Below are 17,735 nucleotides of genomic sequence, written 5' to 3' on the forward strand. Positions count from 1 at the left end.
TATATATGGCCCGTTTAAAAAGAAAATTATATGTCCCTGGTTTCGGTAGCACTTGTTTACTAATTCACAAATATAACTCGGAGAGTTTATTCAGCACTTTCATTTTTGTTGTCTTATTCGAATTAATTATAGGCACGTGTTCACATTTGTTTCTATATTTTTCCTATATGGCGGCTCCGATCGTGTTCAACCTGTGACGTCACAGGTCAGAGGTCACCAAAACGAGGTCTTCAGGTGTGTTTTCGAGAAAAATCGCAATTACTCGGTAATGGGTCGGCCGATTGTTATGCGGTTTTCTGCATTCTTGTTTATTAATCAATACCAATAACATATTTCAATATAATTTTTCGTTCAGGGTACACTTTAACCTATCTTCAATACCATTACAGGTAGGACGGTAGATATAAAGTTCTCTGACTGCAGTTCAAAGGAACCTTGCAATTTACCTGTAATAAAATTCACAACTTACCTGGCTGTGATCGGGTGACATGTTGACAAACGGTGATGAGTACACAAGCAAATTCACACAAGTTCCTAATAATCTGATATTTATATAATTGTCTGTTGCCAACTTCAGGAGGTATCCAACGCTATTAAATCAGCGGTAATATGTCCTTTTATCGAGTAACAATTAAAGAACATAGAATGCCATTTTTTTCAGGAAATTCAAAACCAGGAAAAATATGCATAGAAAAAAGGGAGAAAGATTCTACGGTCGGTTTATGTACATGTTTGTGACAATTAAATAAGACACACTTAAAAATCATCTAAACTTTGTCGTAGTAAAAATACTGTCTATCCGGAAACTTTTTGACCGTCTCAACTATGACGGTCAAAACTTTTTTTATTTCATTTTTTTTTCAGCTATGCCAGGCGATATTAGGTAAAATGTATCTTATCTAGATAGTTGTTATTAATATTATTTACAGTATTTACGGCCTGTTACTGTGTCAGATTCTGCTCCAGCACTCGGCCAACCTCGGCTGATTCCGGTATCCTTGGTTTGATGTAGGTACGGAATCGGCCGAGATGTGACAAGTGCCGCTCCAGATAACACTTGAGGCATGCGAGATGGAGCAAGTACAATCTCTGTAATATACGTGTACCTGTATACACGTCTCTGGTATTTATAAGAATAAATTAACGAAAGGGCCCGTAGCTTCATTTATATCTTACACATTTATGCGTGGTATATCCACTAAATTATCGTAGTTACATGTATGTATGATACATCAAAATAAAGAAGACACTTTGTTCTGTCAGTGATGCATTTTATTTGATATACACAGTATTTCATCCATTTGTTGTGACACTATGAAGTCCAATTGCCATCCGTTATTGCCTTACTTATTCAATGCTGGAGTAAATGTCGTAAAATGGACAGTGCACGGGGTATCAAGACATTTTATCGATGACTGGTGATAGGACAATATACACTAATACATATAGACTTAGTCTGTTGTCCAATCATTCATATACAATGTGTATATATAAAATCTTTATGTAATTTTCTGGCGGTAAAACGTTTGGCGGTAGGAAGGTGTCGTTGACTTGCACAAATATTAAAAGAGATACGCCTGAAATATAGGTTCGTCTGTGTGTATATCATCCGTTTGATAAATAACTAGTCTAGACATTTCTCATAAAATGAAAACATGTTATTAATAGTTTTAAACAATCGGACCCGGGACGTACTTTATACTTACATTTTATATACATACAACATGTATACATTTGTACGTATCTGTTGAAACAAATACATGTATATGATTAATTACAGATAATGGCGTTGTTACGATTGAAGTATTGCGTGTAAAAATGTAAATTGTATAATTATGTACAGAAGTGTATGTTGAGGTAAAATATCCAAGTTCGTCCTAATTAAAGTAGAATGAAGATCACATAAGTGTACCTCGATATGGATTTATATAGGTTTTGCCTGATGTCCAATCATTTTGACTTTAACGTCTCGTCTATACTGATAGGCTGTATGGCCTAAAGTAAATAAAAAATTGAATCAAATGTGTTGAAATTAAAAATATGGATAAACCTGCTGTATACTGGATGTTATATGTTCTTAAGAAACCTGTCATAAATGGTTACCTTATTATTTTTTATTTATACTTATTGTTATTCATAACATATTAATACAAAGGCACAAGTTCTAAAAAACTTCTAGATATTCTTTATGTAAAATGTCATGCTTCAAAAGCTATATGTTGGTAAAATATTAAAAGGAACACCAATACCCCAGTTCCCGTCATCATTCATGAACTTACTAAAATATCATCAAAAATTCATACTGAAATCAAACTTTGAATTCTTTAAATGAATGAAAACGGAGAATTTTTAAAATACTATGAAGTTGAAATTCAAATTAATCTGTTAAACCAACAAGGTTTATCAAAACAAGGTTATGAAGAAATTAAGGAACAATTCATAAGCAAATATAGACAAACCAGATTATGCGAAATGCACAAACAGTACGCTCGTTAGATATTTTGATAGGGTGAATATCAATATAGGCAAAGATATTATCTAATGAAAGTGACGGAACACAAGTCCGCTCGAGCGGGTCCGCTACAAGTCCGCTCGAGCGGGTCCGCTACAAGTCCGCTCGAGCGGGCCCGCTACAAGTCCGCTCGAGCGGGTCCGCTACAATCCGCTCGAGAGGGCTTGAGCGGACATGTAGCGGACCCACTGGAAGCCCGCTTAAAGCCCGCTCGAGCCCGCGCCCGAACCCGCTCAAGCCCGCCCGAAGCCCGCTGCAATCCCGCTCCAAACCCGCTCAAATTCTGAGCGGATGGCTGCGCGGATCAACGCTCTGTGAGCGTTTGAGTACCAAATCACCCTCCTCGTACTGTATGCACTGGATTCTTTTAAATCTGAAAGTAAAAAGTCATGATTACTGTAAATAGAAAATTTCTTTCTTTCCAGTCAGTTTAGTTCCCCTAGAGTGACCAGTCAGCCTCAGAATAGAGGCATTGAATTTGATGTCAAGTAAATCATAATATACCTGGCTGCTTAACAACCATTTTGGCTGGGAGGTGGGGGGGATTTTTTTTTATATGCTCATTGGAGATTTGACCATTATACAAAAAAAAAAACTTTGAACAACTTAAAGCCACATACAATGTACTTCCAAATAACCTAAAATTAGTTGCACATATGTATGAATGGCAATTGAAGATGCTCATTCCCGCCCTCCTAACATTAAAATGACCACTGGCCTGGACGTTTGACCGGGGGAGTCCTTGAGACATCAGTGTATAAAAATAACTGCCGCATTTATTTTTATCGTAGGATTTGTCATGGAGCCCAGTACGAGGCTATAACAACGTGCACTGTATATTAACTACACACAATTAGCCGTTGTTTACATATTGAGAATACATGAACTTTGCCAAATAATGCTTTGATTTAAACACATTAACAGAATATTGGCATAATAACTGAACAAAATAAACAAACATACATCTAAATACTTAATTTTAAAATGTAGCAATATGCATACAACAAAACATCAAAACAAATTTAGATCGGTGAAGTTAACAATGTTCAAAAGCTGACCAGCAATCCAATAGATGTCCAAATCTAGTCTTTTCCCTTTTCTTCTCTCGCTAAGTTCTAACAAATCATTTCCTTTCCTATGGAGATATATATTGTACTCAGGTTTTGCCGATTCCAGTCTCTTTTAGTGTTCTTTTTTGGCAGAACCTGTCTGTGTTTTGGCAGGGTCATGCATTCGGCGTACCTCCATTTTGTATAGGCTGATAACCCGCCCATTGCATTATAGGACTATTTCGCATAGAAACTTGGTCTGTGGGACCCAGTTGTTATTTTTGGGAATTTTTGTTACTTGCAGATGTTATAAGCTCACTTTCAAGTGTTGCATTGTAGTCTTTGCGTTTACTCTGGCACATAGATTGATATGATTTTTTGGCATTGATGTACTTTTCAAGGAATTCCGGACTATTAATCTTTCGAAAGTCATTTAAAAGTGTACACTTTCTATGTTTTAATTCCTCGCACTCTTTGTCGAACCACAAGGCATTTCGGACAGTAGGCTTAACCTTTGAACATTTCATTTTGGCTTTAGTACCCACATCCCAAAGTAATTTGGTGATTTCGCAAGTCAGGATATCTACATCTGTATCATTGCCTAGCAATACACTGTTGAACCTAGATCTCTTTAAATTCATCGCTATTTACTTCTGATGAGAAGGTTACTGAATTTTCAGGTTTCCACTTAAATTTGTTGTATACAGTACTACCAATGTCTGTAGATGGGTCATTATCTAGAGGACTGTCTGCAATTTTTTTCTCAAAACATACAGGGAAGTGCTTAGAAATGTCACAAGACAATACATCTAATTTTTCAATATGCCTAAACAATGTCCCATCCGCAAGCACATAATCTATCTGACTACCACTCGTGCCACTGATATATGTAAGATTTCCCTCGGTGTCAGGAGGGATTCTCCCATTCGCGATCAACATATTATGTACAGCACACATTTCAACTAGTTCATACCCAAAGTTATTTAGATGTGAGTCAGTATTGTTACGGATTGTACGCACATTTTGTGTGTCTGTATAAGCATACTCTAGACCAGGAATATAGTCTTATCATCATACTCTAGACCAGGAATATAGTCTGTATCATCATACTCTAGACCAGGAATATAGTCTTATCATCATACTCTAGACCAGGAATATAGTCTGTATCATCATACTCTAGACCAGGAATATAGTCTGTATCATCATACTCTAGACCAGGAATATAGTCTGTATCATCATACTCTAGACCAGGAATATAGTCTTATCATCATACTCTAGACCAGGAATATAGTCTGTATCATCATACTCTAGACCAGGAATATAGTCTGTATCATCATACTCTAGACCAGGAATATAGTCTGTATCATCATACTCTAGACCAGGAATATAGTCTGTATCATCATACTCTAGACCAGGAATATAGTCTGTATCATCATACTCTAGACCAGGAATATAGTCTGTATCATCATACTCTAGACCAGGAATATAGCCTGTATCATCATCCATAATAAAGTCTCTTAGTGTACCTGATCTGGCATTTAAGTCACCAGCTACTACAACATTATAACCACTAAATTCACTCTTCATATCGTTAATGGCAGTTTCAAGCATTGTTATACCACTATCACTTTGTTTATCATAATAGAACACTGAACCTTCAGGTGGTAAATAAACAAACCCAATAATTATGTTCGAAGTTGCACCAGTTCTGTTTAAGTCAATCTTTAACCATATCATTTCATCATATTTCTCAGGCTTTATTTGCGTCACAAATGGTTCAAGTTCGGATTTGATAAATACAGCCACACCTCCAGATGCTTTATTCAGATTAAGTTTTCTCATATTTTCAAAAGCAATACACCCCTTAAAGGCATTGTTAAGTTCCTTAGTTTTCTTTTGAAATGTTTCAGTGAATGCAAAGATATCTGTATATTTTACCACTTCATTTAATTCATGAAAATGATTTTCGAGTTTATATAATAAACCTTCAATATTCCACACAATACATTTCAAACAGTTTTTATCCGAGTTAAAAGTAGCTGGTACTGCACTATTTACACACTGTGGACCTTGGCCTCCCCGCTATTTATCCTGCACATTTGACCGTTGTATTGGCACAATGTTGTCCGAGTCCTGCTGTACCTGTATAGTTTTCCATCAATCAATAGCTTGTCATAGCGCATTGCTACTTTAGATCCTTTCTCTCTGGCTTCTGTAAAGAACGGGCTCAACTTCCTCCTCTCCTCCTTTACTTGGAATGGGAAATCTTCATTAATTCTAATCTGACCATTTTTATCCAGTTTCGTTTTTGCTTTTAGGATCATGAGTTTGTCCGAGAATTTGAGAAATTGAACGTAAATAGTTTTCCATACATACCAAAGCTACCATTATGATGGAATCCCTACTCTAAGTTTTAATAGTATAAATAGTTCATACATACCAAAGCTACCATTATGATGGAATCCCTGCTCTAAGTTTTAATAATATAAATAGGTCATACATACCAAAGCTACCATTATGATGGAATCCCTGCTCTAAGTTTTAATAATATAAATAGTTCATACATACCAAAGCTACCATTATGATGGGATCCCTGCTCTAAGTTTTAATAGTATGAATAGTTCATACATACCAAAGCTACCATTATGATGGAATCCCTACTCTAAGTTTTAATAATATAAATATTTCATACATACCAAAGCTACCATTATGATGGAATCCCTGCTCTAAGTTTTAATAATATAAATAGGTCATACATACCAAAGCTACCATTATGATGGAATCCCTGCTCTAAGTTTTAATAGTATGAATAGTTCATACATACCAAAGCTACCATTATGATGGAATCCCTGCTCTAAGTTTTAATAATATAAATAGTTCATACATACCAAAGCTGCCATCATGGAATCTCACTGCTCTAAGTTTTAGATGACTGTTCAAGTCGATCATTGGTCTCATGTTTATCAATCATCTATTTTGTTTCAGTGTATGATACTGTTTATGTGGAACTGTCTGAAGAAAGCTGAAGAGAGGAAATATAAAACAATATCATTCCCTGCGCTGGGTACTGGTATCCTTGGTTACCCCAGGGATAAGGTGGCCCACACGATGTTTGACACAGTGAACAACTACTTCCAGGAAAGGCCTGATTCCTACATTGAGTGTGTTAACTTTGTGGTTTATCCCAGAGATAAAGGTACAATCAAGGTAAGATACATATGTACGTTGATGTTACTGATTGTATTAGGAGGTCCATTTCTACAGTTTAGACCCAATCATATATATCGCCAATCTCATTAAAATTTGACTTGTAATTTCCACACTATGATACTAAATGATACACTGCAATACACGATCTAACAATTCCCAGCAGAATGCCATCTCAGTATGATGTTCATTCTTTGGAAGTATATTATAATTACTTAACATGTCCAAGGTATTCCTGTCAACGAAATATTGCATAATCATTTTCTTTGTTTCTTTCAATGTAATGCACATGGGATTAGCAACTTTTCTATTGCTGTGGCCATTAATAATACACCAATGTTTGGGGAACCTTTGCATATTTCAAATCAAGTGCTGAATTGAGTCATAAATGCAAAGGAGAAGCAACCAAGTTAGGCTTGTTTTAGACTCTTTGTCATTGGTTGACTATATAGATGTCAGTGACCAGTTTTCATTGGCTTTTATTTGAAGCTCAAACCTTATCTGCTCTCTTTTCAGTATCTTTAACACATGCTAGATCATGGCTACACTGTAATAATGAAAATGAAATTTTTAACTCGCCTTCCTCAGAAGGGCAAGTGGCCTTACACTGCAATGTGACAAATGCCCGCCGTCCCTCCGTCCACAATCTGTCTGTCTGTCTGTGTTGATATGTCAGGATCATGATATCAGGACAGAAGCATGCTTTGATTGGAGGGATATATAGTGTTTCCCCATGGATAGTCTTGACCTAGTTTCAAGGCCACAGGGGTCAAATATGTTAAAAGCTTTACATGACTTCTAATTAAACAAGAGCCCCACAGGATAATGATATTTGGATAGTAGCATACTGGGATGAAGGGCTACCAAGTTTGTATAATTGGGTGACCTTGACCTGTTTTTTAGATCACAAAAACTTCAAATGCCTTCTTATTAAACAAGAGGTCCAGGGTCATGATATTGAGCCAGTAACATACTAGGATGAAGGGTTATCAAATTATGCTAATGCCTGACCTTGTTTATTCAAATGTATGGCCTTCAGACCTGTTTCAAGGTCACAGGGGTCTTGTATGTAATTAACAGATTTAAATGACTTCTTGTCATTTAATAAGAGGCCCAGGGTCATGATACTAGCATACTTGGATGAAGGGCTACCAATGTTGTTAAAATGAATTATCTTTACCCTTTTTTAAGATCACAGGGGACAAATAAGTTAAAAACTTCTTATTAATGAAGAGGTCCAGTGTAATGATATTAGGCCAGAAACATACTGGTATGAAGGACTGCCACACTTGTGCAAGTTGGTGACCTCAATCTATTTTCAAGGTCAAAGGGGCCAAATATGTTAAAATATTAAAGTAATTTCCATTCATTAACCAAGAGGCACAGGGTCATTGATATTTTAGCATACTGGGATGAAGGACTGTTGCGATTATTGAAATGATTGATAATGACCTACTTTCAAGGTCACAAAAACCAAATGTGTAAAAAGCTTCAAACAACTCATTAACCACAATGCTCTGAGGGTCATGATATTGGGTCAATACCCATAATGTGCTGGGATGAAAGGCTAAAATGTTCAAACTTTCAATTTTTTTAACAGCCTCTTATTAATGAAGAGGCACAGCATCATAATATTGAGATAATTAATCATGCTAGGATGAAAGGTTAATAACATCATTGAAATGGATGGCTTTGACTTAATACTTTCAAGGTCAGAGGTCAAATATGTAAAGATCTTGATACAATTTCTTGAGAATAAGTGCTATGAGTTTGATCAAATAGGTGACCTTGACCTAATTTCAAGAGCACGGAACTAAAATGTCATATCTCACTGTTAGATGGGACTTTATACTGGCACAGTGTGACCTAACTATTAGATGAAGGTTTAATAATGTAACAATTGTGACACACGCATCAGCCCATAGCCCTTGATTGAGCTTAAAGGAATCCAATTATATTATAGCTAAAACTGGTGTGTCTTCTTCCTTGTTTGATTCCTCAATCCAGGTGTCTTGATTGGCTAAAATGCAAACTCATCTTTATAGACCTTTGCCTGATGTGCGCAGCAATAGCTACTCTTTAACCTAAATCTATGTACTAATATAGGTACAATATATAGATACTAGACACTTATTTAATATTTTTTGGAAGGTTGCAATTATAGAATGATATCATTATGAAAATTTCAGCCATATGCACATTACATTTATCACATGACCATATTAACATAACATATAAAATTTAATTCATTATACTATAGATCGCCCTGTTTAGATGATACTGTAATATCTGTCACCAATTATCCATATAACATTACTGAGTGAACCATTCATGTCCATTAACCTTTTGTTTGCCTTTTTAACATGTGACCTTATCAGATTTGTGCTAAAGTCTAATACACCACAATTGTAATATGTCGTTTAATATTGTACACTCTCTCACTGTGTTCATCAACTGATTCAGAGAATGGAAAAGTGATACTATTTCAAAGGCAAGGTTAAATCGTTAATTGACAGTTATATTCTAAGTGAGACACCACAGTGAATGACTGGCACTGCAGCAAACATGTACAGGCCTTTTGGGCCTTTCATTCTAAAACATCTACTGAATACAACTGATATATTCTTCTGCAGGCATTTGAAGATGAAGACAAAAAGCAAAAGGAAAGAAGCAGTAAAGGTAATCTATGTCATTTTAATGATACCCTGGAGGTTTCTACACAGCTCTCAGTCTGTACCTATCTTAAGTTATAAGCAGGGATTTAGAGTTGTCTTACATTAATGAGCATGTAATAAGGCCTATCCCAGCAGGCACAATGACATTGATTAAACGTTGATTCAATGTTGAGGACCAACGTTGATTAAATGTTGAATTTATATTAGATTTTGAAAGTTGAGTCATCTCCATCTTCTGGTTCTGGACCATACTTTGAATTACTAGGACATCTGTAGTCTGTGAATGGTTTTCAGTGCATCCTTCTGGAAAAGACAAAATCATTGAAATAACTATAATATACAGTCTATAAGGCGTTTATAAAATCATAAATGAGAGGAGAAAATTGCACTCAAAATTTTCAATTTAAACTACATTCTGTATATGAAATAACGTGACCTAGCCTATAGATTTCTATAAATTGTAATTATAAAAAGTATTTCCAATGCAGGTGTAGAAGAAAGGAATTATTTAACGATAATTTCCTCATTTCTTACACATCTGGGCCACAATTTAGTACAAAATATAATAAGTTACCCAACTTAACTTAGTGTACACAAATTATCACAAGAGACAAATGTAGTAAAATGTGACACTAGTGACAACCTGATAGGCATAGCATCGATATCACGGACTGTCATTCAACACACAAACTAAAACCGTAACACGTGGGACTTTATATATTGTAACACACGTGACAAAATAAAATGATAATCTATCTATTTACATGAAAACCATACTGTACTTGTCAGAAAAATATTACTGTATCTTTCATATTGTACTACACTGTATCATTATCACAAGATATGGCTTATTGCAGAAAAAAGAGTTAACAGTGCAATATATAATTATCGATGATTCAATTCAAATTATCATCTTATCTTAATCTATCAAATGTCATTTATATCACCAGTCATACAGCATGATATAATTATTTTTACATAATTAATAAAAAAAAAGATCGAAATACAGTACGAGGAGGGTGATTTGGTACTCAAACGCTCACAGAGCGTTGACCCGCGCAGCCCTCCGCTCAGAATTAGTTCGGGTTTGCAGCGGGATTGCCGCGGGCTTCGAGCGGATTGGCAGCAGGTTCGGGCGCGGGCTTGAGTAGGACCCGCTCAATCAGTAATGACGGTAGACTTTCAACAGCCTGGTGTCGATTAATTATACTTTAATTACCATGTATATGTTTTCAGTTGTATCGTCCATCGTAAGTATTTATTGGATGATGTACCACAACTATGAGATACAAATTCATATGTGTGATGTATTGCTCATGAAATCTTTGTTATAAGTTGAATAATATCTGCAATGATGTACAATATGACAGTGTACTTGATGTCAGCCCATTTTGATAAAAACTATTTGTAGGGAAATATTGTAGTTATTAATGTTCAAATAGACTATTTTCATGCATGTGCAAGAACACTCACGAGTCATAAATCCAGTAATATTGGATATAGTCGTCATTTAGTGTTAGGAGCTGAGTCAATACATTGTAAATGTATCCTGTGACTGCTAACTGGTGACCGCCTTCTTTGGGAAAACGAAAATGTAATCATTCTGGTTAATTGTGGACAATGAACCAAGTGTCCGCAGTAGCATTATTTCATTCTTACGGAATGGGGACGGGTCAAAAGGCGGTTTTGTCATTATTTCTAGAGTACTTAGGACGGTCGGATCTTGGTCAGAATTTTTGTGCACCTCGATTGGGATATGGGGAACACGGAAAAACCAAAAACATGCATAAAACAAAAGATAATATTACATAAACGTCGCAAGTTTTAATTGTAAATAGTTTATAAAGTAATACGGTTGCCTTCTAGCCCTTAAGTTCTGTCTGAACCGGATGACTAGTTGAACCGAGTGTCGTGGGTTCGATCCCGGTGGAGGCACACTACTTGCTTTTCTGTTACATTTGGTGCCGTTGACCACTCAAAGTGTAAAAAGCTATAGGAAAATGGGAGACTTCTTTCGGGATAAAAGCTGGGTTAATGTGTGTTCGGGGCAGGTTTTAATTGTAAATAATGTACATAGTGATACGCCGGCCTTGCTTCTAGTGTCGGTGATGGGGGAATGTCCCTTTAGCTAAGTCGGTAGAGCGGCGGACCATTAAGCAAGGGTCGCGGGTTCGATCCCTCCGCACTTTTACGTTGTTAGTAGCATATGAAATGTGGCAGTAGAATAATGATGTCATTATGCAGTGCAAATGTCATCACAGATATGATGTGTGTGATCATCTGGAATCCGACATTGCAAAGTGAAGACAATGCTTTGACAAACAATAAAAATTTCCGCCGATATACGTATAGATGTAATACATTGTGTTTACATGTTGTTGTTTTTTTTGTTTTTTGTTCTTTTTTAATGGGGGATGTATAATTTACAGTCTATATGTATTGGATTAGGCCCTAATATTAGCCTAGGTGGTACCATATTTTGCAGATGCGTTGTGTCATTATTTTAAATTAACTTCCTCCCCCCCCCCCAAAAAAAAACAACAAAAAAACAAAAAACAAAACAAAAAACAAAAACAAAATGAATAAAATCTGAAAATGTGGTGCATGTTAACGTTCTTACACTGTTATTTTCATGTCCCTGTGTTTCCTTCTTGATTAACGGTGAGTCAGGTGATTATAGCTGTGCTCTTCTAAGACTTTACCTTAATTCATATTATTTCATGATTATATACCATGTTTCAAATCTTCAAGCAAGATTTTGTTTGGAGTCTGGGTTGGTTTGACGCTCTCTTTACGGTGTCGTTGTAGGATTCATCCACTCAAAAAGTTCCGGGTTTGGTCATCATCATACAGACGTTTGCACACAGTATAAAGAAGTTTGCACAGCAAATAAGGAAGTTTGTACCGAATATAAAGTTTCATTTTAACTACCGAATATAAAGGGAAACGCACCGCATATAAGGACATATCTACCGAATATAAGGACATATCTACCGAATATAAGGACATAACTACCGAATATAAGGACATAACTACCGAATATAAGGAAATGTCTACCGCATATAAAGACATATCTACCGCATATAAAGACGTATCTACCGAATATAAGGTTATGTCTACCGAATATAAAGACGTATCTACCGAATATAAGGATGTGTCTACCGCATATAAAGACATAACCACCGAATATAATCATATTTGATCACCTAAGACAGCTCTGGCGTTCCATACACGTGGACTGTTCACATTACGATACAGTAATGATTACGTAACGTGTTGATAGTTGCTTAATCGGTCTGATCGGACGGGTTTGTATTATACTATATATCATTTAAATGAGTTAAATCAGTTGCAGATATTGTTTTTGATATTTTATTTCCACTGTTTTGTAATATTTTATTTTTAATTTATTTTTTGCTGTAAATTTACGTGAAAAAAACACTGTTGAATCGACTATTGTCAGATACATTAGTTCAGTTATTAACGGTATATAACAGAAAGGAGCTTTGTACAATTGATCACATCAAACATGATGCAGTCATTCTGGTTAAAGTCTTGTAAATAATTACGTTCAATTGTTAAGTTCAGAACTACTGTGTCAAGGTTTCACGGCCATTTCCAATCTGAATATTAATGTATTTAATATTACTGACCATCTTCTAAATATGTTGTCTTTTGTATCCACTTCAGCTTACAGCTGTCCGTTAACTAGATTTATAAATATTGTACATTTGAAGTAATTAAAATTGTACATCATGATACTTATATATTGTAGCCTAATTATTGTTTGATATGACTGAAATACTTAACATGAGGTTCTACTACATTGCATCTCTTTTAAAGTTTGTTTACCTATGACAAATCAGGATTTGGTCAGTACTGGTAAATTGGTAGTTAAGGGATGTTGGATAAAAATGGGAATTATAACTTTGCAAATTCTATTTCAAAAAGTTAAAGTCTTGAATTGTCATCAAATGGGAATAAGTCTGGACTTATTATTTTTTTTACAACTGTCAATGTTCAGTGAAAAGTCCTTTCTTATCCTGACTGTGGGAAACACAGGACTTCAAGCGTCTGAATACTGAAGTTAAAGTCCCTTCTAGTCCTGACTATTCCAATGTGCAATATTTGAAGTCCTGAAATATCCAGTGAAATCTCTACAGTACTGAGTGAAGAAAATGCTGGATAAGACAGGACAACTCTTGTTCTGGGGATATCTTGATTTATCCAGACAGCAACAAGTCAAGATATCTCTAGATTTTTAATGATGGAATTTAATCCCTACTTTTCCCTTCTTATCCAGACTTTGTCAAGGAACAGTCCAGAGATATTTGAGGATTTTCGAGTGATCAGTTATTATTTTCGCAGGGGAATGCTGCAATATAGAAAAGATACCTAGACAGGAGGTCTGAAATTGATTTTGGTACCAATTTTTTAAATGATCTATTGAAAACTTTTTTAAAGTGAATTTGAATGAGCTGACATCCATGATACATGTATATATATGTACTTGAGTGTATAACTTGCACATCTTTTCAGTTACATGAATTAAACAAATGTTGAATAAATTTAACAGTTAATCTTATTCGAAGTAGTAGTTTTTATTTGGCAATTTGCTGCCTCTTTCAAAAGTGTTATAATTACAAAAGAGGAATTGAAAGATGGTTTAACAGTTTACCTTTCTAGAGATGTTTATTTTACAGACAGAATACTAGTATTAGAAGGAAGTTTTAGGCATGCTCATGTTGAATATGTGTACTAGCTAGTTTGCCCTATATATATAATTGGTAAACTATATACATCCAAGTTTTGTAAGTATGAAAACCTTCAAATTCAGTGATAACAAATTAGCTTGTTGCGAGCATAACAGAAACTGCGTAGCTATTTGTGAATATACAGAAAAGTGACTAGCTTGCAACTAGCTCGCGCAAGCTCGTGACTAGCTCATTGCAGAATGAGACAAGCTCGCAAAATGATCACTGAAATCTTTGCAAGCTAGTACTACCATACCATGCACATATTTCGAGCTAATTGCGAGCTTGATAACTTCAAACTAGCTAGTCACTAGCTTGTTTCTAGCTAGTGACTAGCATGCATGTTTGTTTGGGGTGCGCGTTTGAGTACCAAAGCACCCTCCTCGTACTTTATGTTACCGTTACGAAGGGAGACAACTCGAACATTTCATTATCGACTTGCCCCGCCATGTATGAATAATACTCGCTTCAATCACAGCGATTCAGCGACTGTATTTAATTGTAATCACTAATTTAATGTACAGAAACATGCAGAAAAGCATTGTATGAGATATTCCGTTGCTTACAATTGAACTTATTTACAAATCAATTATTGCACACGGAAAATGCCGTAGCTATCAGCAGAGACATATATATAGAGATAAGTAACGTCGCTATTTTCCCGTACAAGTGGTGGCTCCCTTTATTCGTGACCACTCAAGCATATCCCTTATCGAGAGCGCCTTGTCCCCTATCAAACACACGCGAGCACAGGTAAATCGGGCTTTGCGCATGTGTGTATCGATGTACGGGAACTTATTCGACATGTTCTGGTTAATCCGCCATTACGTCAGACCAAAACATCGTCAATTTTAAATACACACAAAAAGCACATCGTTTTATTTAGGCCACTACAAAAGTTACTACATTATCCAAAAACTATCATACTTATGGGATATAGTCTTGATGATTATGCATACTGTTGTCATTTATCCGTATTTCGAAAATCAATTGGGTCCTATTCGACATGACCTAGTTTTGTAATTACATGTACGCCGCCATTACGTCAGACCAAAACATTGTCAGTTTTAAACTCACACAAAAAGCACATCGTTTTATTTAGGCCACTACAAAAGTTACTACATTATTCAAAAACTATCATAGTTATGGGATATAGTCTTATTGATCATGCACATTGCTGTCATTAATCCGTATTTTCGAAAATCCATTGGGTCCTATTCGACATGTCCTAGTTTTGTAATTAAGCCGCCATTACGTCAGACCAAAACATCGTCAATTTTAAATACACACAAAAAGCACATCGTTTTATTTAGGCCACTACAAAAGTTACTACATTATTAAAAAAACTATCATACTTATGGGATATAGTCGTGTTGATAATGCACATTGTTGTCATTTATCCGTATTTTCGAAAACCCCACAGGGACTTTTCAAAAATTGTAAAAAAATTCCGCCGATCTTCCCTGTGGTGTGCTTGACTTTCATACTCAAAATACAAACACTTTGACAGCAAATTGTTATATATTTCATATTGATGACACTTATGCACTTTGATATTAATAAAATTAAAGCACATAATTGGATCTGGGTGATGATTTCAAACAGAAATTATCGATAATTGTGTGTCTGGTTTTCAAGTTTTCTCCAATATGGCGTCAAGTGAAGACCGAACCGAGCGACCGCAAAGTATTGTGGGAAGGTCAGGGGCCACCACGTAGACATACGGGCAAATAGAGAGCTGCAAATCTCTCTCTATATGTCTCTGCTATCAGTAGGCCTACTGTAAATATGGTTATCACGTGGGGCACACAATACATTAACTTCACTTTAGTACAAATCTGGGTGAAAGATCATTATCGACACTTAGCGGTACTGTGGCAAATACCTTTATAATCATCACAAATAATAAATTATCAAACTTACCATAAGAGGAAAGACAGAAACTGTTATCTTTCTTTACGACTTCCCGTCTTCCGTGGCATTGTAAACACTGGATTTCAAATTGAACTTACAATGCGCATGCGCTTGCCCGCTTCAGGATGGGCGCTATATATATATATTATCCAAACGGTTAATTTCGTTTTAATAATCATAATAATCGATTATGTATTATATTTTTAAAAAAGTTGTAGCAAGTAGTGCACTTTTCATTATCAATCACTTATGGAATAATGCTATTTAATCCAAAAGATATGTATGTTGAAAAGCGGTCGTTGTGTCAACATTTTCACAACATCGACTTTTGACCAATGACGATAAAATTGAAAAAAATCGACGTTGTTTCAATGTCATATTTCAACAAATCTCCAACGTTGAGAAAACACCGTTGCTTCAACGTTGAATCAACGTTTATCGACGTCACAACCACAAATCAACTAAAGTCAAACTTCGATGTTTCGAAGTTCAAGGGACTAACAGAAAAACTTCGAAACAGCGGGACTTCGAATTATTCATGGTTTACAATAGATTGATGTTTTCTTGATAATGACCATAGCTGTTAATGTGTTTGTGTCTTCGTGTTGAAGATATCTTATATTGAATTTGTAACATGCTGGAATGAATGGCTACCAAGTTCATTCAAATTGATGACCTTCACCTTCATCCAAGGTCACAGGGTTAAATATGCTAAAATCTTTAAACAACTTCTTGATACCCAAGAGACCCAGATACCTGATATTGGGATTGTAGCATGCTGGAATGAAGGGCTATCAAAATAGTCCAAATGAATGACCTTGACCTAAATTCAAGGTCACAGGGGTTGAATATGCTAAAAACATTTAAGCAACTTCTTCTCAATAACCAAGAGGTCCAGAAATCTGAGACTGGCCTTATTGCATTCTGGGATGAAATGGTACAAACTTGAGACCTGATATTGGGCCTGTAGCATGCTGTGATGATGGGCTTTTCAAGTATTCAAGGTCACAGGGGTCGATTATGCTAGACTATTCTTTAAAGTACTCAAATGACCCTGGCTGTTAATAGGACATAACAAAAATAGATCACACTAAACCAGAGCTCTTGAAGTGACCTGATCAACACTTTGTATTGTGAACAGGTGAGGATATCCCCGGAGCTACAGGAGGTGTTCGGAGCAGACGTGAGGCTTTGGAGGAAACTTCTCACCATAAATCTGCTGAAAACTCCACTCAGATGTCAGATGATGTCAATTTAGTAGTTTCTAGCAAATCAGAAGGCAGCATTGAGAAGGCCATTCAACAACTCAAAGACAAAATCAATGATTTACAGGTTTTTAAGGTAGTTTTAAATGTCAATTTGTTAATAGTATGCTGTTTTGATTAAGGTTTCTTCCATGCACAAGAGCCCCAGATATCTGTTATTAGGTCTGAAGTTTGTTTAAGACAATGAGCTTGGTTCTTCCAAACAGTAAGTTGTTTAGCTAATTAGTTACAACATATCGCATGCTTATGTGCTTTTATCAGCAGGTGTTCAATGCAATCAGGGATTTTGATTTTTCACTGCCTTCAAATCTGATGTGACATTTTGATATTTTTATGCTGCACTTGAAGTCTTCTATGAA

At 35.8% G+C, this 17,735-nt stretch overlaps 1 protein-coding gene across 2 annotated transcripts in view; it reads left to right on the forward strand.

Annotated features, from left to right (window-relative positions):
• LOC117318598 overlaps positions 1-17,735 on the forward strand; it is a 78,431-nt gene that overhangs the window by 17,533 nt on the left and 43,163 nt on the right. For both annotated transcript variants that reach the window (XM_033873562.1, XM_033873563.1), the window contains 2 exons: positions 6,547-6,768; positions 9,402-9,447. In XM_033873562.1, the coding sequence (XP_033729453.1) occupies positions 6,547-6,768; positions 9,402-9,447 (268 nt within the window). The remainder of the gene's footprint in view (positions 1-6,546; positions 6,769-9,401; positions 9,448-17,735) is intronic.

This window comes from Pecten maximus, unplaced genomic scaffold (genome assembly GCF_902652985.1).
Source record: "Pecten maximus unplaced genomic scaffold, xPecMax1.1, whole genome shotgun sequence".
Lineage (NCBI taxonomy): Eukaryota > Metazoa > Mollusca > Bivalvia > Pectinida > Pectinidae > Pecten > Pecten maximus.